This window comes from Cucurbita pepo, chromosome 13 (assembly GCF_057944985.1).
Source record: "Cucurbita pepo subsp. pepo isolate OVF chromosome 13, ASM5794498v1, whole genome shotgun sequence".
Classification (NCBI taxonomy): domain Eukaryota; kingdom Viridiplantae; phylum Streptophyta; class Magnoliopsida; order Cucurbitales; family Cucurbitaceae; genus Cucurbita; species Cucurbita pepo.
In genome coordinates, this window is record NC_141810.1 from 1284015 (window position 1) to 1304319 (window position 20305).

Here is a 20305-nt window from a genome sequence, read left to right on the forward strand (position 1 = left end):
TAAAAATCTCAACGTTTACTATACAATAATATATTCGAACTTCTGATAGTTGTTGTATTCACCTGCTTATTCAAATTTCAGCCGCTAAATTAAATAAATAAAATATCCCTAAAGTTTCAATAATATATTTATATTTAATTTTAATAAATAAAAAAATTTTAAATATTACTCGACGTTTTAAAAAATTTAAAAATATTTTTATCGAAATTTTATAAGTAATAATTATTATTAAAACTTTTGAAAGTTTATTTTTTTAATTTAATTTAATTTAATCTATTATTTATTTTTATTTTTATTTTTTAAAGTAATTATAAATAATCGGGTGAGTCAGCAGGTGTAGGGTCCCATCAATCCGCGCCAAAAAATCTGAGAAGCCTCAACTTCCATAGCCACAAACTCTCTGGAAAACCGATCTTTGTCCTTCATCTCCATTTCCATGTCCATCTTCACCTTCTCCCCTTCTCCTTCTCTTTCCTTCTTCACTCCTCCAAGTCCTCCCCGTCGTTCTTCTGCATTTCCGGCGGCAGCCCTATCCTCTGCCAATCTCAACACCGTAGCCGGAGGACTCGCCCTTCTTTGGTTCAAACATGACCTCCGAATCGACGATCATCCTGCTCTCCATGCCGCCGCCTCCCAGTTTCCCGCTCTCATCCCTCTTTATATCTTCGATTCCCGCTTACTTTCGCGTAATTTCTCTTTCTCTCTATTCTGCTTGTGGATTTAATGGCAATGTGGATACTAATGGAAGTTGTTTGTCTGTATAGTGTCTGCGATTAGATGATGAATGAAGTTAATGGATCTGCAGGGTTTTCTGATGAAATGCTTGAGATTACTCTTCTTGCATTGGAAGCTCTGAAGCATTCGTTGAGGGATCGGGGTTTGGATTTGTTAATCAAGTTTGGGGACGCGGAATCTGTACTCCGGGAGCTTGTAGTTGAGGTGAGGATCAGATTTTTCTAACTTTCAAACATCTAATATGAACTTTAAAGAATTGGAAAATATATTTTTACTAATTTTGATTCAAATCTAGATTCATAGTATTTCATTTTATTTTATGTTTTAAGAGTTTTTATTTACTTTTGGTTTGTATTTCTAGCTTAGCTAATTATAGTCATAAAGTAGGAATATTATCATTCCATTTCACTCTTGAAATGGAAGGTCAAGAGTTTATTTTGGACTATATAAAGTCATATATATTGTATTTGTAAAATTAAAATGTAATGAACATAGCATTTATTCCTTTTTAGTTTAGGTTGCATACTTAGAATCATTCGTGCTTGATCTATCCATTTAAATTTCAAATAAGTTTTTTTGAAATATTTGATCTAATCTAGAATCTTACTTTCCCTCGTGGTTTTGAAGTCATTAGATATTTTAGATTTAAAGGTCCTAATTTTCAAGAATTGGGATGAAACCAACTTGATTGGGGAGTTTTAGCGTTTTGCAATCTAGGAATTTTCATATTGTTAGAGTTTTTAGTATAAATTGTACTTTTGTTTATTACTTTAACTACTATGTTTTGAACAGGTTAAAGCTACACATGTCTTCGCTGAGGAAGAAGTAGAGCATGAGTTATGTGTGTTGATGGATGGGGTATCTCAGACATTGTCCAGTCTGATTCAGAGCCCAAATCTAACAGTTTGGAGGACGCCATTTTACGATATTAAGGTCTGTCTGTGGATTTTACTCTAATACTCTCTTTCACATTGCCGCTTTGACTTGTTGATTTTCATACACCGTTGCCGTGTCTACCAGAGCTTAGAGGCCTTACCTGCATCATACGACGAGTTTAGGAAGCTTCAACTTCCTGTAAGTTCTCCACTTTCTTCTCCAACATTACCCTGTTTGAGACTGGAATTGAACTGGGGTACGTTCTGTGCACGAACTTTTACCTTTGGAGAACGAGAGTGGCATCCATATTGTGGCGGCCATGATAAATAATACTTCATTTGTATGATAAGATGGCTAAAATCATTAGGTACCATGCCCACATTTGATGCCTTGAAGGAATTTATGAATAGTAATCGATTGTACAAACCAAGTGAAGATTGGGATTCGATCAAGAATACAACAGCTGAAGCTACTGTTCTGGCTAAATTTTCTAAAAGAGGAAGCAATGGAAAGAATCCAAGTTCGAAAGAATCTAGGACAGAGAGAATGGGGAAATCAATTTTTTCCACACAAAGAGGAGTGAATTTCCAGAGGGGAGGTACAGAAGGTCTGTTGAATGCATTAGCTGCATACATAAGATACAATGAGGGAACATCTCGAGATGACTGGCAAGTGTAAGTATTCAAACTTCTCTTCCTCGTATTCCCTATCCTTCTAGGAAAGAAGGTTGAAAAAACAGACAGTGGGAACTCAAGCTCATACTGTTATCTACGTGCTAAGGGATTTGCAACCCTTTGATACGTTTCCGTATTAACATCCATATGTTTTCCTGGCCCATCAATCCACTACGATTGATTCTAACGATCTTGTCGTGTAATTTTCAATACCCTTTTTAGCTACTCCTACTAATATGTAAATTTGCAAACCCTTTTCATCACAGAGGACAAAAACATAAAGCATTCATATTCTTGTTCTGTTCTCATTTACATTTTTATGATGCAAAAGAATAGCTTGAAGCATTAATATTTATTTCAACTAGTCATTAGATTGTCCATTGAGGTCTACGTTTTATGCAGATTACACGAAATGGTACGCAATTCTGAAAGCCGAGATGGAGCTTCATTTATCAAACTGTTTGGTCCTGCCATTCATCTGGGAATGATTTCTAAAAGGAGAGTGCATTATGAAGCCATCAAATATGAAAAGGAAAGAAATGCTGGGTTTCTGTCACCTTTTGGGTACTCAGCAGGCACTGTTGCTGCAGCAGTTGATGCTGTTCTCTCCTCAGAGGTACGTCATTTAGTTTAAAGTTTCAAAATGTACTTTTGTTTGATTGGTTGGTTCTAGAAATTGGTCTAACTCCATGAAGTTTTACATTTATAGATGAATTATAATATTAAAGTATCTTTAGATTCTAATTTGATTTTCACAACACAGTGGTATTCACTTATGTGTCTGAAGAGCAAAGGAAGGCATTTGGGAAGCCTCTCTTATCGAACTTGGAGATGGAATGGCTTTCTTGTTCAGGTTGGTATATTCTCTGCAAAGTTTTGGCCATATGTGTAATGCCTGATTTCCTCAAAAAAAATGCCCCTTTTCAGTACACAGTTGATGGACGTGACGGCCCTGCTATGCTTCTTGTGCATGGTTTTGGTGCTTTTTTGGAGCATTTCCGAGACAATATACATGGCATTGCTGAAGGTGGAAACCAAGTTTGGGCTATAACAATGTTGGGATTTGGGAGTTCAGAAAAGCCAAACATAGTGTACAGTGAATTAATGTGGGCTGAGCTTCTTAAAGATTTTATCGTTCAAGTTGTGGGCAGACCAGTACATCTTGTTGGAAATTCAATTGGTGGTATTTACAAACTTACTGGATATATTACCATAAACTCTCAAAGCTTCTTTCCTACAACCCTCTCAAGGAAGTTTGCTTGCTTGCTTTTCAGGCTATATTGTTGCTATTGTCGCTTGTCTTTGGCCTGCTTTGGTCAAATCAACTGTCCTCATCAATAGTGCTGGCAGTGTGGTTCCAGGATATTCTTCTTTGCCCTTCAATAAGGTGAGTTTTCTGAACATTATTATGTCTCATCTTTCCGAAGTTAGCTTCGAGTATGTGCGGGGTTATGCGTTAAGGCCACATAGGTGGGGTGAGTGGATATTAGCATATAAACTAGACCCTTCTTTCTTGTTGGGCTAATACAAACTTCTCTTTTAATCACAATTAAGTCATATTTGAACTCCAATGCCTTCCTACACGCACTTGTTCTTGTTGACGCATTAATACACATACTCACATCCATATCACCCATTCATCAAACAAACGACCATAGAACAATGACATATTGTTATCATCTGCACTCAAATTACGGAAACTAATTCCATCAATTCTCGAAAATAACCCTAAAGTTTATGGAACCAACATGAGACCGAATATCGAATATTCTTTCTTTTTCGTGACTTTCACATATTGTCATTTGCATACAGGAGAGGCAGGTTTCTGTTGCTGCATGGCTGGGTGCTCGACTCCTTCTAACTTACTTAAGACTGAAAACCAAGGACATAGTGAAGAATTGTTATCCTACTGTATGTGAACTAATGCCCCAATTTTGTACTATTTCCTTGCATTTCATGTCATAGAACTTCAAAACTTTCCAACACTATTTTGCGCTGTGCAGAGAACAGAGCGAGCTGATAACTGGCTTATCAGTGAGATGCTGAGAGCTGTATCCTCATCTGTAAGCTTTTGTTATGATGTCTAGAATCATCAGCTTCACTTTTCATTACAGATTGTGTAAGTTTTGCCATCAAATATCACCTTAACGGATCATGAAAAGTCCAAAGATCCTGGAGGCCTGGTGGTTCTGGAAAGTATTTTCAGCTTTGATCTTTCCGTTCCCCTTAATCATCTGTTGGAAGGATTGGAGGAAAGGGTTCTTATTATCCAGGTAAAAGGATGGTTAATTTTGAAGCAAGTTGTTACTGTCACTAAATGTTACAAAAGAAAGGATAACGTGTGAAGGTTGGTACATTATGATGCATTTGATAGGGAATGAAAGATCCAATCTATAACTCCAAGGCTGTGTTGGCGAAGCTTGAAGAGCAGTGTGTTGGGGTTACGATCAAGGAATTGGATGCTGGTAACATCATTTTATTTGTTTTATTTTCATACTAATATGATATTTTTGCTGTTCTAACTTTAGTTTCTTGTATTCTCAAATTTTCAGGGCATTGCCCACATGATGAACTGCCTCAACAAGTTAATTCTATTCTATGTGAATGGATACTGAGACTGGAAACTAAACCAAAGGTAGACTCACAATGACCATATTAAGTTTTGAAGCCATTATTTATATTGAAGTACTCTTATAGCACCTGATTTGTTTATAGCCTTATAAATATGAATTAATTGTTTATTTAGTAGAATAAAAAACCAACAACAAAAAAAAAGATCTACTCTCTTTAAAAGACTTTGAAGGTTGTCTTCCGCTCACATTAATAGTATGATTTGACAATATAGAAATTATTCCAAGGAGACCAAAATCAAGATTTATAAGAATTCATACCATATTCTCACAATCTACGATGTTCTTCGCGGATGAGGTGAAACACAATTAGATGAAAATGGCAGGTTTGAAAGACCATTCACATTTTAAAAATAAAAGCACATTACGGCAGAACGCAGAATGCAGCTCATGCAAATATATTCTAACTTCTGATCAAAGTACAAAATTCAAAGATATCAACGAAATAACAGCAGGCCAAAAATCTTCCTCTCAAAACAAGTTATGAACTTCAAAATTATGACAAAAATGGATGATAATGCATTAACCTTAACATTTGAGATTTGAAGCAGGGCAGGCACACAGAGTACATAGACCTCTAAATAACTACGAGCGGAGTAAAGAACTCGGGAAATATTGGAAAACACATCAATCTGCAATTGTGACTTCGACCTCAACCCCCGGTTCGATGGTGATGGATGTGATCTGCTTAACAACGTCAGCAGAGCTAAAGAGGTCGATAACCCGCTTATGGACACGAAGTTCAAATCTGTCCCATGTGTTAGTACCTGCAACAGAAGTACAAGATTATTGACCAATGATCAGAATGGATCATCTTATCGGTCCCCTCGGCTTCTCTGATGAACATGGGGGCTAAGAGAAACAAATCAAGTCACCCAAGAAAACATATACCAAAATAACCAATATTAACGGAATAATTATAAACAACGCCAGACTGACTACACTAAATAGAGTCGATTATGATACCAAGTACAGAAGACTGGGTTTTACATGGAATATGATGACAATAGATTTATTTCATATAACAATAAACTCAAAATTTTGTGAAACACATCAATGCACAACTCCAAAGAACTTGCAGATCTCCCGTTCATACGTTTCCACGGTGTTTCGTGAACGAAGACATATTCATGCAGCAGAATCACTCGCACCCAAATTTCAAGTATGGAAAACAATATCAAGTCTAAGGGCTGTACGTGGGGAGGAAGGATAAAGAGATAACAGAATTACCACACTAAAACAAGTGTTTTTTAAAGCTCAAGGTGCAATAGTGCAACGGCCTTCAAGGGCTTAAGCGCAAGGCACGAAAATAAATGCCCTTTGTGAGGCACACTATAATGAAAACCACCTTATTTTGTGCACCTCGGTCTTTCCAAGGCGACCAGGGTAACAATGACTTTTAAAAACAGACTAAAACACAGGGTGTGAAGCTACAAATATCATGATACCAATCAAAGATTAAGAAAAATAAAAGATGGAAAATACAGTTCAGGGCTTGATCCAGGGTAACAATGACTAACAAGCAAACAGAGAAATCCAAATACGGGCTTATAGTTATTCTTAAGTTAAGCATTGATTCAAAATTACCTTCACCGCAGGGAGATTTCCTGGTGGTGATGTGCAGGACTTTTGTTGGCATCCTCACAGGCCCCTTAACCCTCAATCTCTTGTCCTTGGCACCCCGAACCAAATCAGCACAAACTATTGATTGAAAAAGAAAGTAAACCGTGAGGATTAAGCTAACATTTACAAAGCTGAAGACATCAATAAATTCCAATAATTCATAGAAACAAAGAAATTAGGGCAAAGAAAACCCTCGCTCGGTAAAGTCAAAACCCCCAAAGAGGCTCGATTCCAACTTGGAATCATGGAAGACTCTCAAAGCGACCATCAGATATTCATTCGGCGGACTTAACATAAGAACAATTCAATAATAAACAATCCATTGATCAAGACGAACATGAAAAATGAAAATCCAACGAATTACAAACAGCAACAACAACAACAATCATATCGCAAATTTAGAAGAATCTATATATTTCCGAAACACATTACAAAGACGCAAAACCAAGAGACAAACAACACAAGAGTTCGAATATAATATCATAAAAAATAAAAAATCAACTTGCTTCAAAAACTGATGGAAGGAGATACCCTTTTCAAGGTTCTTCACGTTCTTCGACGAAAGAGTGATCCTAATCTTGTGGATCTGCTCTTGTGCATCCTCCAAACCAGCCTTGGTAGGCTTCATCGCTGCATACGCCATATTTGCTTACTTCCTGAAAACAAAAATTCCAAAACTACGGGAATCAGATGTGAAAATAGTACAGCAAACACCGAGTGAAGTGGCACAGAAGTGGTGGAGAAGAGTACCGGAGCAAGGGCGGCTTCCGCTGCTAGGTTTTGCAGTTGGAGGATTTAGGGAGGAGGAAGATAGAGTATGGAAGTTAGGGTTTTCATATTAATATCAGTGGACTAGAGGCCCGAATACTAATAGATCGGCCCGAATTCGAAGGGGGTTTTAAATAAAAAATAATAAAATAATTAAAAAAAAAAACCTATACATTATAATAATAATCTTCCATTTTAAAAAGACAAAAAAAAAAAAAAAAAAAAAAAAAATAGCACAATTATAGAAAATACTCCCAACATAGGAACCTCTCGGTGTCGAATGTCATGGTCATGTTTGTCTAAAGTGTATTGTCTATAGGCGCATGTCGGATGTCCCAGTCATATTTATCTAGGATTTGTTTATCTCAAGCATAAAAGAAAGTTAGAGAGGGAGAGCCACGGCTGTGCATACGACCCATGGTGGTGGCGGTGGCGCGCGGTGAAGTGCAATGGAGCTTCAGTTTTTGTATCCTTGCACCCGCTTCACGTACACAATTAGTGTAGTGGAAAGCTACCTCCTTGAAAGAGCTAAAAGCGCACCTCTCCTTCACCTGAACTTCTGTTCCTTGACCTTATTGAAGGAGGTAAAGCAGCTTCGCTCCTCTCTATATTAGCCGAGCTAGCTTTGTTTTATTTCTTGATTGAACTCGAGTTTCACTGTTCTTTCACGAGGTAAAGCGTCTTCCCTAGACAAAGGGAGTAGGTTGAGTAAGCATTGGATCCTTAATTGATGTTTTGGGCCTGGCCCAATATTTTATCAATCTTTCGCATCATTATGATGGGCTTTAGACAGCCAAATTGGGCTCAAATTAAAGCCCACTAAACCACTTTGGAAGGTGAATGAGAGTGATTTAGAAATCGATAAATTCACTTATTTCAATTTCAAAACCACTCCAATATAAACAAAATCCCACACCTATGAGTTTGAATGAACGTTCCTAAAGCCAACACGTGACCCGCACGAATGCACCGTGCAACCGAACGTGAGATGCTATATCAAATTCCCCACTGCCCATCGTGGACCGAATGATAAAGCCATGATCCGCAAGGGAACAAATCACTCATTTTTTCAATGGAGACAGGTACACAAACGACAACTCCAAACGTCACACATTCGTCGCCTACCTACCATTTAGGTGGCACCTACAAGATCCACCTAAGGTAAGGAATTTCGTGGAGAACCAAAGAGAAGATCGAACAGTTTGTGTCGATCATCTAGCAAGTTCTTATCTTACTCCAACATTTAGCGTTGTTTCACCCAGCCCACTTAGCAACAGAGTTTACGAAGACTTCAAGTAATGTGAGATAAGCTAATCACCAAACTGGTCGAGAGTAGGTTAATTTTCAAAGACAATAATAAAACGTAACATTTTTAGAGCATGCCTTAAGGTGACGATAAATTAAAAAAAAAAAAAAAAAAAAAAAAAAAAAAAAAAAAAACCAATATTAAATGTTTCATTAACCCAATAAATAATCAAATAATTTTTACATTATTTGAAATTTTCATTTATGTATATTTTCATATTATAAAATCGGGGGCAAAAAATAAAAAATTGGCCCATTATAAAGGGCCTTGCCATGTAACATAAGGTCCCTCTAAATTATTTTTATTTTAGAAAAATAAAATTAAACTATAAAGTATCTTTATTTAATTTCTAAGCCTCCAAAATAGTTGCATCAATATGTACTTGGGCCAGCAGCTTTTGGTCATGTCAAATTACTTTAACGTAAACATTTAATTCCATAAAGTTAAAAATAATAATATCACTAAATAATATTTTTTTTATTTAAAAAAAATATCTAGTCTTCTTTTATTACAGAGACTTAATTATTTTCGATTTAATTTATATTCATGCACCACAAAAAAAAAAAATTACAACTAGGACTAAATTGTTATAAAATTCAAAATAAAGTATAGGAACTTGTTCCTACGGTATTGGGGATAACAATTATATTTTTCGCACCATTCCTATATAAATATGATAACTGTAAGTTTCAGATACTTGGCAAGTGCACCAGATGATCTGTTTTATTCTTAGGTTTCAAGGCGAAAATACTGCAGAACAAACGCAAATACAGTACACGACTCAACTAGCTTCACTAATAACAAGAAAATAGCTTACAGAAATTGACCAGTTCCTAGAGAATAGGTTTTTATTGAAATAATATATATATTACACGAGATTATATCGAAAATATGATATCCATTATTTTTTAATTAATATTTTAAAAATATATATCTAAAAATCGTACGAATATAAATTAAAATATATATCTATTTTGCCATCGTGGTAAAGGAAAATGTTCTCGGAATTAGATACCGAGTTTAAAGAGCGCTAGTCTCGTGTTCTTTTTCATCATATTACAAATTTCTTACATGCATAAATCAATATTATTTATTAAAAAAAAAAATCAAAACTCTCTAACGCTTTTATTTTTAAAATATAATAAAAATACAAACATTTGAGATAATATAATATTTATATCGTAATAATAGAAATAACTTTTATCATTTTATTTAAATTATTTTGAATTATAGAAAAATATATTTATTTATTTACCAAAATAAGATGAGTGTCTTTTTTAGGATAGAAAAGTAAAAGAGGACCCAAATAAAAAAGATGGGATTAAAAAGGGTCCATAAATTATTGGATTAAAAGGGTCCACTCGTCAAAAAAAATTAAATGGTAATTTTTCATTTTAAGGTAAGAATTTAATTTATTTTTTTTTAAATACAAAAAATAAAAATCCCGACAAAAATTATACACTCATTGTTTGATATATCTTATGAACGAGCTCTCTAAGTAAGGCGAATTACTGAAATATCCACTTTCACGATACCAGAAATCCTAGATCGTTTGGAAAAACAGAGTTGATATTTTTGTCGATGATAACTCGAACGGAATAAGAGATAGACAGTGTCACTTGAAGACAGGTATTGAAGAAGAATAATCAAAATAGGGTAACTCTTAAGCTGCTCTCTTGACTTTAATTAGTGTCGAGAGACTTGTATCAGTCCAAATTTAATTCCGGATTAAATCGAAAAAAAAAAGTGTAATAAAATTTATAAATGATGAGACTTTTTGTAAATAAAAGAGAGAACTTTTACAAAACCTTTTCCTCATTGGTGGATGGATGGGTTGGCATTTCCAAGTTACTTTTGTGGGTGCATTTTTCCTTGTCCTCTTATACCCCTCCAAAGGACAGCTGCCCTTAAATCTTCACAAATTAGGGCTTTTTTTTTTTTTTTTTTTAATTATCTTCATCAAATTATTATTTATTAATTAATTTAAAATTTATGAACATAGGTTGAAATTGTTACACTATATTTATAATTTAACCTAAATAATGATAATAAAAAGTTTTATTTATTATAAAATAAAATTAGAATAATTGTAATGGCCCAACCCCACCGCTAGTAAATATTGTCCTCTTTGGACTTGTCCGAACTTTCAGACTTCTCCTCAAGGCTTTAAAATGGTGTTTTGTTCTCCTCCGCAACCAATGTGGGACAACACAATCCACCCCCTTCAGGGCCAGCGTCCTTGCTGGCACACCACATCATGTCTACCCCCTCTAGAGAAGAGCGAGAAGGCTGACACATTGTCTAGTGTCTTGCTCTAATACCATTTGTAACGGTCTAGACCCACCGCTAGTAGATATTGTCTTCTTTCGGGTTTCCTCTCAAGACTTTAAAATGCTAAGGAAAAATTTTCATACCCTTATATATAGTGTTTTATTCTCGTCCCTAAGGAACACGGGACATCACAAGAATAATAATAAAGATATTGACAAAAAAGAAAAGACAAAGAAAGAGGAGGAGGAGGAGGCTACATGTGAAGGGAAGGTCCAATTCCACAAATAATTAATTAAAAAATAAATAAAAATAAATGGCACTTTCATTTGATTGGTTGATGGGTTTTTGCATGGAATTTTGGAAAGTTTAACTGAAAAAATAATTAAAAAGAAAAATAAAAAAAGCATTGTAATGATAATAAAATAGAACAAATAAAACTTTTTAAAAAGGTTATTTGAGTCAGAAAATAAGTGGGGTTTGGACTTTGGAGAATCCCATGCTCTAAAAAGTGCCAAACCCTTTTATTATTATTATTATTTATTTTCTTTTTTCATTGAAATTATAAGTTTATGGGTTTTTATATCTATTTAATTGTTGATTTTTAAAATTATTTAATGGATTTTAATTTTTAATTTTTAATTTTGACGTATTAAATACAGTGTTTGGAATATTTTGTTTAGCTGAAAATTGAAAAATAAAAGGAAAATAAAGGAATTATTAATGCTTAATTATTATATTTGTAAAATTGTTCTAATTATAACAAGAGATATTGGACTAATGTATTACAAAGAATTAGAAAATTAATATATTTAAAAATCTTAAATAATTCATTAGAATTGTTTTTTTAATATAAATTATATTGAAAAATGTAAAATACCTTAATAAATGCAATAGTATTTCACCCTATTTTAAAAACACCAATTTTAATATCACAACAAAAAGAAAAAAGAAAAATATATATATATATATATATATATATATATTTATTTATTTATTTATTTATTTATTTATTATTTTTTTTTTTTTAAAGGAGGAACAGAGGAAGAGATGGAAATATAATCTCTTTCTCGAGCTCCGTTTAGTTGATGAAGAGAGATCTTTCACTTCTCTCTCTTCCTCATTCATGATTTTTTTTTTTTTTTTTTTTTTTGTCACATGTGAGGTAGATTCGTAAGGGACCATGATATGTGGAAATCACTACAATGGGAGTAAGATTCGGATTACCTTGTTGATCGAAAATCTGAAAGCAAGAACATTGTTTGAGATCCAAATCACTCCAAGATTGATCATGTCTAGCTTGAATGATTTTTGTTGATCAAATATCTTAACGCAAGAACACTTACTGGAGATTCGAATCACTCCACAAACAAGATTTATCATGTCAAACTTGAATGATTCTACATGCAACCCAAACTACATAGAATTGCAAAGAAACGTAGCTATTGGCTAAAGAGAATCACAAATGCTTCTTTTACTATATTTTTTCAGTCTACTTACAAATACAACATACATGGCTTTATTTAGTCTAAAAATGAAACTACACGACATTCAAAGAGTTGTAACATTCATACTTAATGGTCATAATTAACTCTTATGTAATTGTAACCGAAAGTAACTAAAAAGTCTTAAAATACATTAATTAAATACAATAACTCTAAATTACTATGAATTGTAATCCACCCAAAATTTATAACACGAAACTTCATTCTTCTTTCAATGTGGCATGAATTGAAATATCTTTTGATAGTTTCAACAATATTTTCCTCACATCTTCATTGAAGTATATTGTATGATTGATGTCTCTTGGTTCATATCAGACAAAAAGTCAGACGACTCTTATAATATTTGAATTTGTAATTTTTAAATAATACAGTTAACAAAAATCTTTAAAATTAAATAAAAATATCTCATAAACTTAATAACTAATCTTGTAATTGGACACTAGAATGGAGTAGGGATGAGAAAATAATAATAATGATAAATAAATAAATAAAAAACAGTATAATTGGTCAGAGATCCAAACAGCGTCATAACCATTTTGAATAAATTTTAGGTCCATTTTTCAAAATTCTTCATAAAATCCATAATGAAAAAAATGAATTTTCTAAAGTGAAATTGCAATGATCCAAACTTTATATAGATTTTACGTAGAATATCGTAAAAAGAAGCTCGAGCATGGAAGAAGTCGTTATGATAAAGTTTTGAAAATTTTAGAACGAATTACTTTATTTTTAAAGATATTTACATATAAAAATAATGGCACAAAATTAATATGATTTTAAGAAAAAAAAAATGATGTTAAAACTGTGTTGTAACATTTAAGTAAATGAGAGGTACATGAATGAATCGAGATTGTTGGATGATGAAAGTCCCACATCGGCTAATTTAGAGAATGATCATGGGTTTATAAGTGAGTAATACTAACTCCATTGGGGTGAGGTCTTTTGGGGAAGCTCAAAGCAAAGCCGTGAGAGCTTAGGCTCAAAGTGGACAATATCATATCAAAATGGACAATATCATACCGTTATCTGATTTGATCGGTTAGTCGTCACAAACATTGGACGGAGGGGAACAAAGGTGGCTGGAGGAATAAATTCACAATAATTGGCATATTAATATTCTGACGTGGATAATAAATAAATACCAAATATATTTATTTTATTTATGTTTTTTTAAAAATAAGAATAATATCATGCGAATAAGGTGTAATTGAACAACGACAAAAGCCTGCAGAGTGGAGTGTCAGTTACTGACACTCTCTATAAATGACACAAAAATTATATTTATTTATTTCCATTTTTCCTTTTTCAAATTCCCTTCTTAATCCTCTACTCACGCGCCCACCCAACCCAACGTGCTCCTCCTCCTCATTTCTCCACGTGGCTTATCGTTTCTTCTTACGGTGGGTTGCGAGGCAGCAGAGTTCTTAGTCGATTTGAATTTTGAAATTGGGTCCGCCGCCTCGTGCCATGGCCGGGTACTGCCCCTTGCGTACAGACAAATAGATGTCCGCCACATGGCACACATAGGGCTGATCATTGCGCGTCACCTAGAGATTTAATCTGGACCGTTGAAATATTGATCAGATCCGATGGTCTAAATTTACTAATATCGTAATTAATTTAAATAGTTAGTTAAAACATTAATCACTTCATTTAAAACGTTTCTATATAATTTTATGATTTAAATATTTTATTATAAGATATGTCATTAATGTCTTGATTTAATAGATTTTGGTTGTCTCAATTAATCGACTCTTGTTTTGATTCGCGATATTATTTTTCTTTTATTATTTGTTTTTTATGTTTAAATATTGTTTTTATTCCATTTTTATTAAATTATTTTTGTGATTTTTTTTTGTCGAAATTAACGAGTTTGGGTAAATTGTTAATTTTTTTTTAACTATTCAATATTTTTAATAAAAAAAATATCATTTACAGGGTGGAAATTAATAAAATAGGTCAAATTCAGAGGGAATAACTTGATTTGTTTTTTTTTTTTTTAAGTAAATTTTGGGTAAAAAAAGCTGACAGTATTAATAGTATTTTATTGAATAGTAAATATATTCTTTTCATAAAAATACGGATTAAAAATGCAGCCTTAGTTAACTTTTCAAAGTTAAAATTTTTTAACCTCGTATAAATTTGGTTAAAGACCTTATACTAATCGAGATAGTATTCATTGATCATAAATTGATGATCATACCCTAAATTAGCAGATGTAGGACTTTCATCATCGAACAAGGTTTATACACTTTTGTTAGGAATGTTTTGTTACCCTCTTCAACTGATGTGAGATCTCACACATACACTTGAATTTTGCGTTCGAATATTTTAGCTCGACAACTAATGATAAGTGGAAATCAACCCAAGGAGAGTAAGATTCGGATTACCTTATTGATCGAATATCTCAAGGCAAGAACATTGTTTGAGATTCGAATCACTCCACAAGCAAGATCGATCATGTCTAACTTGAATGATTCTTGTTGATCAAATATCTCAAGTCAGGAACACTTGATTGAGATTCGAATCACTCCACAAGCAAGATTGATCATGTCGAGCTTGAATGATTCCACATGCAACCTAAACACATAGAATTGTAAAGAAACTTAGTCATTGGTTAAATAAGAGCACAGATGCTTCTTTTACTATATTTTCCAAATCTACTTACAAATACAACATAAATGTCTTTATATAGCCTCAAAATGAAACTATTAAAGGCATTCCAAGAGTTGTAACTTTGATGCTTTATGGCCATAATTAACGATTATGTACTTGTAACATAAAGTAAATAAAAAGTCTTAAAATACATTAATGAAATACAATAACTTTAAATTGAAATCCACCAAAAATTTATAACATGAAACTTCATTATTCTTCAACGTGGCATGAATTGAAATATCATTTGATAATTTCAACAATATTTTCTTCACATCTTTATTGAAGTATATTGTATGATAGATGTCTCTTGGTTCATATCAACTAAGATACAAATATTTGTGTTTTTTTTTTTTTAAATTTACAATGGTTCGAGTAAAACTATGAGATAAATTACATAAAAACCACGAAAATTACTCAATAAACTTAACTTCTAAGTTAGCTAAATCAATTTCTTACAATCATTAAAAAAAAACACTCATATATTGTGTAATATTTGGAAAACATTATCATTTGGAGTTGATAATTATGGATAGAAGACTTGTTTGGTTGATCATTATTTATTTTTTTTCTATTAAAAAAAAAGATATAATGAGCTCGCTTCATCACATCAATCATGTTAATTTAATGGCATGATTGAACTTCGGAAGTCAACATTATGGTGTGAGTGGAAGTAGCGTATCATTTCTCCTTCGTTTGTTTGACTTTGACCACCAAGACCAATCATCAGATAATGGCGAGACTCCATGAGATCTCATGCACATTCAACAGATCGAGCGGCTGATATTCAATCCACGCAAATCGTTTTTTTTTTCTTTCTAAATATTTTTCAATATATTTTCTTTTAAAAATAAAAAAAAAAAACAACAGGATAAGTGGATGGGTTGAGAGTAGGGGCGGGAACGAAGAGTTTTTCAGAGTCTTCAGTCCCTTGTCTCACTTAGCTAACGAGGAGAAATCTCTTTAATTATTATGAATAATAATAGAGAAATATGAATTTTTGTAAGACGATATTTTATTATTATTTTTTTAATCGAGAGGTGTATTCTTAAATGAATTAGGGACTCGATAGGTTTATAGTCTAAAAGATCGAACTCTGCAATCTCGGTTTGGTTGGCATGTTGACATTTTTGCTCGGAAACCCATAAATAGGATTATAATCCAATCCTATCATACTCTTAAAAATATTTAGCGTTTATAACCGATGTTACTGATGTATTATGACCTGTAAATGTTTAATATTTAAATTTTGTAAGAGGATAAGGTTGGGTTGTGAACTCTATACACAGAATGTTTACTCAAAATTTTAATTTGGTCGAGAAGATTTTTCCAACCTAACAAGTATATACCGATTTAATTATGAATTTTTTACGACTTTTATTAAGTAGTTTAAAAATATTGGGACTAAATTGGTAGGATTAAATTATTATAAATTAAAAAAATAAATAATTATTTCCATAAATTAAAAATAAATAGTTGAATCATGAATGCATCTCAACTTATTTCCTTTTATGTTCTTGAAGTTCAACAAAATAATAAATAAATAAATAACTGAAAATAAAATAAAATAAATAAAGAGCTCTGCAAATTCAATAATTTATGGCCAATAAAAATATTATCATCATCTCCATTACAGGCAGGCTTTAATCTCCCAAGAATCTACCCTTTTCAGCCCCCACTCTGCTCCCAATTTCTCCCTTCACTCCAAAAGAAACCTCCTCTAATGAAAACCCCCTTCACCTTCTTCTTCATTCCTCTGCAAACCCAAATCTAGAACACCCAGAAACGCCCCACTTTCATCAATGGCGGCCCCCATTTCCTTCATTTTCATCTCCCTTTTCATATTCCTCTCGAACCCAGTTCGGATTCTGGGCAACGATGAGCTCAAGGCGCTACTGGATTTGAAGGCGGCTTTAGACCCTGAAAATCAGTATCTATCTTCGTGGAGCGCTGATGGATACCCATGTGCCTCTTTTGAGGGGATTGGGTGTAATGAGAAGGGACAAGTTACTAATATGTCGCTGCAGGGGAAAGGGCTTAGTGGGAAGCTCTCCCCTGCCATTGCTGGGCTTAAGCACTTGACTGGGCTTTATTTGCATTATAACTCATTGTTTGGGGATGTTCCTAAAGAGATTGCTAACTTGACTCTGCTCTCTGATTTGTATTTGAATGTTAATAACTTTTCTGGGGAGATTCCGCCTGAGATTGGGAACATGGCGAGCTTACAAGGTTTGCTTTGGTTTCTTTCTATGGCTGCTTTAAGTGCTGTGAGATAGCTTTTGAATGTGACTGTTGGCTGCTGTTTACTTCAACAAATGTTCTTATCTAGCTTGAAATTGTAGATTTACAGCCTTTTCTTCTACATGCATGAGTTTTGGGTGCCATTGAAGCTCATAGTTCTGCCTGAAATCCATTTTGTTTTCAGAGAGATGATGATTTTCTTCATTCCCCTGTTTTTTTTTAATCTGGGTCATGTTTTTTTTTTTTTTCGATTTAATCTGTAGAACATGTGGTTTTCTTCGATCTAGAATGTCACAATACTCTATGTTAAAGGGGTTTTGGGGTTCTTGAATCTAAGGGGAAGCTTGTGATTTCACTGTTTTGAGCTTGGAATGGTCATTTTTGTATGTGTTGCACTCTGTTTTGCTCATATTTGAGCTGTTTTGTTATTCATTTTCAGTATTGCAGCTATGTTATAATCAGCTGAGTGGGAGCATACCAACGCAGCTTGCATCTTTGAAGAAGCTCACTGTTCTTGCTCTCCAATCCAATCAGTTAACTGGTGCAATCCCTGCAAGCTTGGGACGTTTGGCCTTGTTAGTGAGAGTAGACTTGAGCTCAAATCATCTCTTTGGCTCTGTTCCTTCAAGGCTTGCGGATGCGCCGTCGCTTGAAGTTCTCGACATTCGAAACAATACGCTCTCTGGCAATGTACCTCCTGGTATCGATCGATGTTCATGCTTTTGTGTTTTGTTCAATTTTTCTTTTACATGAAGCTAAGTAGGAGCTTTGTTTTGCTTGTGCTTGCTTTGATGAAGCTCTGAAGAGATTGAATGAAGGATTCTTGTTTGAGAACAACTTGGGATTATGTGGAGTTGGGTTTCCTTCCTTGAAAGATTGTTCCGGCTCGAGTCGTGTTACTCAAACCCAACCTGAACCTTATGCTGGATCAACTGGGACAATGCCCACACGAGACATACCCGAAACTGCTAATGTTCAGTTGCCTTGCAACCATACTCGTTGCCCGAGTTCATCGAGTTCCTCCAAATCTCGAAACGCTTCAATTGTTGGTGTAGTTATTGTAACCATAGCACTTTCAGGTATTGGGATCTTAATGTTCACACAATACCGTCGTCGAAAACAGAAGCTTGGATCTTCGTTCGACATTTGTGATCACCGTCTCAGCACGGATCAAACCAAAACAACTTACAGAAAGAATGGATCTCCTCTTGTCAGCCTCGAGTATGCCAATGGCTGGGATCCATTAGCAGACGGTCGAGGCTTGAGCGTTTTCGGGCAAGAAGTGCTCCAAAGTTTCAGGTTCAATTTAGAAGAGGTGGAGACAGCCACTCAGTACTTCTCAGAGGTGAATTTGTTGGGGAAGAGCAACTTCTCAGCTACATATAAAGGGATTTTGAGGGATGGATCAGTTGTTGCTGTTAAGAGCATTTGTAAAACAAGCTGCAAGTCAGAGGAAGCTGAGTTCTTGAAAGGATTGAACCTTTTAACTTCATTAAGGCATGAAAATTTGGCTAGACTTAGAGGATTTTGCTGCTCTAGAGGCAGGGGAGAGTGCTTTCTTATCTATGATTTTGTTCCTAATGGGAACTTGTTGAGATATCTTGATATCAAGGATGGTGATGGCCAAGTTCTTGATTGGTCTACTAGAGTATCCATTATAAGGGGCATTGCCAAAGGTTAGCTATTGCATGAACTTTATTTTGATATCTATGAGCTAGTTTTTGATATCATTCTTGGCTTTATTGACTACACGTGCCCAGTGACTCTTACATGTGTCATTTATGCTTTATGTTATATGATTACGTGATGACGTTAAAGATGATGTGATAACGTTATATGATGATGTGATGACGTTATATGATAATGTGATGATGTTATATGATTACGTGATAACGTTAGATGATGATGTGATGACGTTAAATGATCATGGGATGATGTTATATGATGATGTGATGATGCTATATGATGACGTGATGACATTAGATGATGATGTGATGATTTTATATGATGATGTGATGATGCTATATGATGACGTGATGACATTAGATGATGATGTGATGATGTTATATGGTGACGTGATGATGTTAAATGTTGATGTGATGACGCTAAATGATGATATGATGATGGTATATGATAATGTGATAGACGTATCCTAAGCGAGGCTGAATGTTTCGATGATCTAAAACCAGGTGTAGCATATCTGCACAAGAACGAAGCAAACAAGCCAGCTCTTGTACACCAAAACATCTCAGCTGAGAAGGTCCATATCGACCAGAGATTCAATCCGCTACTCTCGGATTCCGGTTTACAGAAGCTGCTTACAAATGACATCGTCTTCTCCGAGCTCAAAGCCACAGCAGCTCGAGGCTATCTAGCTCCAGAGTACACCACAACAGGTCGGTTCACAGAGAAAAGCGACGTATACGCATTTGGGGTGCTAGTGTTCCAAATCCTCTCAGGGACTAGGAAGATCACCAGCTCATTGCGTGGTGCTGCTGAAGCATATCGTTTCGTAGAGCTTCTCGACTCGAAGCTCCATGGTCGATACTTCGAATACGAAGCAGCTAAGCTATGTAGAATTGCATTGCTTTGCACGCACGAATCACAGAGCGAGAGGCCGTCGATGGAAGCCGTTGTTCAGGAGCTCGTGACCTGCAGCAGCTGCTTATGAAATGATATATAGAATTGGAAGGAGATTTTTGGAGCTGTGAATGAATGGCTGGCTAACTTGTTGTTGCTCTAACTATTTTTTTTTTTTAATCTGATTTAGTGAATAGTTAATGTATTATGAACTCTTTCAAATGTCACTTTCCTTAGGACACTGAACTTTGGCTGTCACAACAGCTGCCTGCTGTCTGTCTGTCTGTGTTAATTGCCAACATTTTTTTTTTTTGACTGTGACAGTGAACTGTCCCCTAATTCTTGGAATCCTGTGAAAGTGGTTCTTATGCCTCCTGGAGGGAATGGGGTAAAAGACATTTTACTGTTTACTTTTTGTTTTTGATAGAATTGACCTAAAAAAAA

General features: G+C 34.4%; 3 protein-coding genes across 4 annotated transcripts; 2 read left to right on the forward strand and 1 right to left on the reverse strand.

The window, feature by feature from the left end:
* The first annotated feature begins 365 nt into the window (after window positions 1-365).
* On the forward strand, window positions 366-5087 carry LOC111808364 (DNA photolyase). 2 transcript variants are annotated; one of them, XM_023694293.2, is made up of 14 exons: window positions 366-686; window positions 806-939; window positions 1528-1668; window positions 1756-1867; window positions 1979-2285; window positions 2688-2901; window positions 3049-3138; window positions 3213-3468; window positions 3560-3672; window positions 4098-4196; window positions 4289-4336; window positions 4448-4558; window positions 4660-4750; window positions 4838-5087. In XM_023694293.2, the coding sequence occupies exons 1-14, from the start codon at window positions 437-439 to the stop codon at window positions 4933-4935; spliced, it is 2064 nt and encodes a 687-aa protein (XP_023550061.2). In that variant the 5' UTR covers window positions 366-436; the 3' UTR covers window positions 4936-5087. The 2 variants fall into 2 exon arrangements, with proteins under 2 accessions (XP_023550061.2, XP_086973046.1); XM_087116920.1 differs by having other exon boundaries at window positions 545-686; window positions 765-939.
* A 200-nt stretch (window positions 5088-5287) lies between these two features.
* Window positions 5288-7421, reverse strand: LOC111809440 (Ribosomal protein S10p/S20e family protein). Its single transcript, XM_023695905.2, has 4 exons — window positions 7289-7421; window positions 7070-7194; window positions 6503-6616; window positions 5288-5682 (listed from the first exon to the last, which is right to left on the reverse strand). The coding sequence occupies exons 2-4, from the start codon at window positions 7179-7181 to the stop codon at window positions 5543-5545; spliced, it is 366 nt and encodes a 121-aa protein (XP_023551673.1). The 5' UTR covers window positions 7182-7194; window positions 7289-7421; the 3' UTR covers window positions 5288-5542.
* A 9311-nt stretch (window positions 7422-16732) lies between these two features.
* On the forward strand, window positions 16733-20107 carry LOC111808671 (Leucine-rich repeat protein kinase family protein). Its single transcript, XM_023694786.2, has 4 exons — window positions 16733-17269; window positions 17721-17981; window positions 18079-18957; window positions 19471-20107. The coding sequence occupies exons 1-4, from the start codon at window positions 16843-16845 to the stop codon at window positions 19950-19952; spliced, it is 2049 nt and encodes a 682-aa protein (XP_023550554.2). The 5' UTR covers window positions 16733-16842; the 3' UTR covers window positions 19953-20107.
* Window positions 20108-20305: the final 198 nt, after the last annotated feature.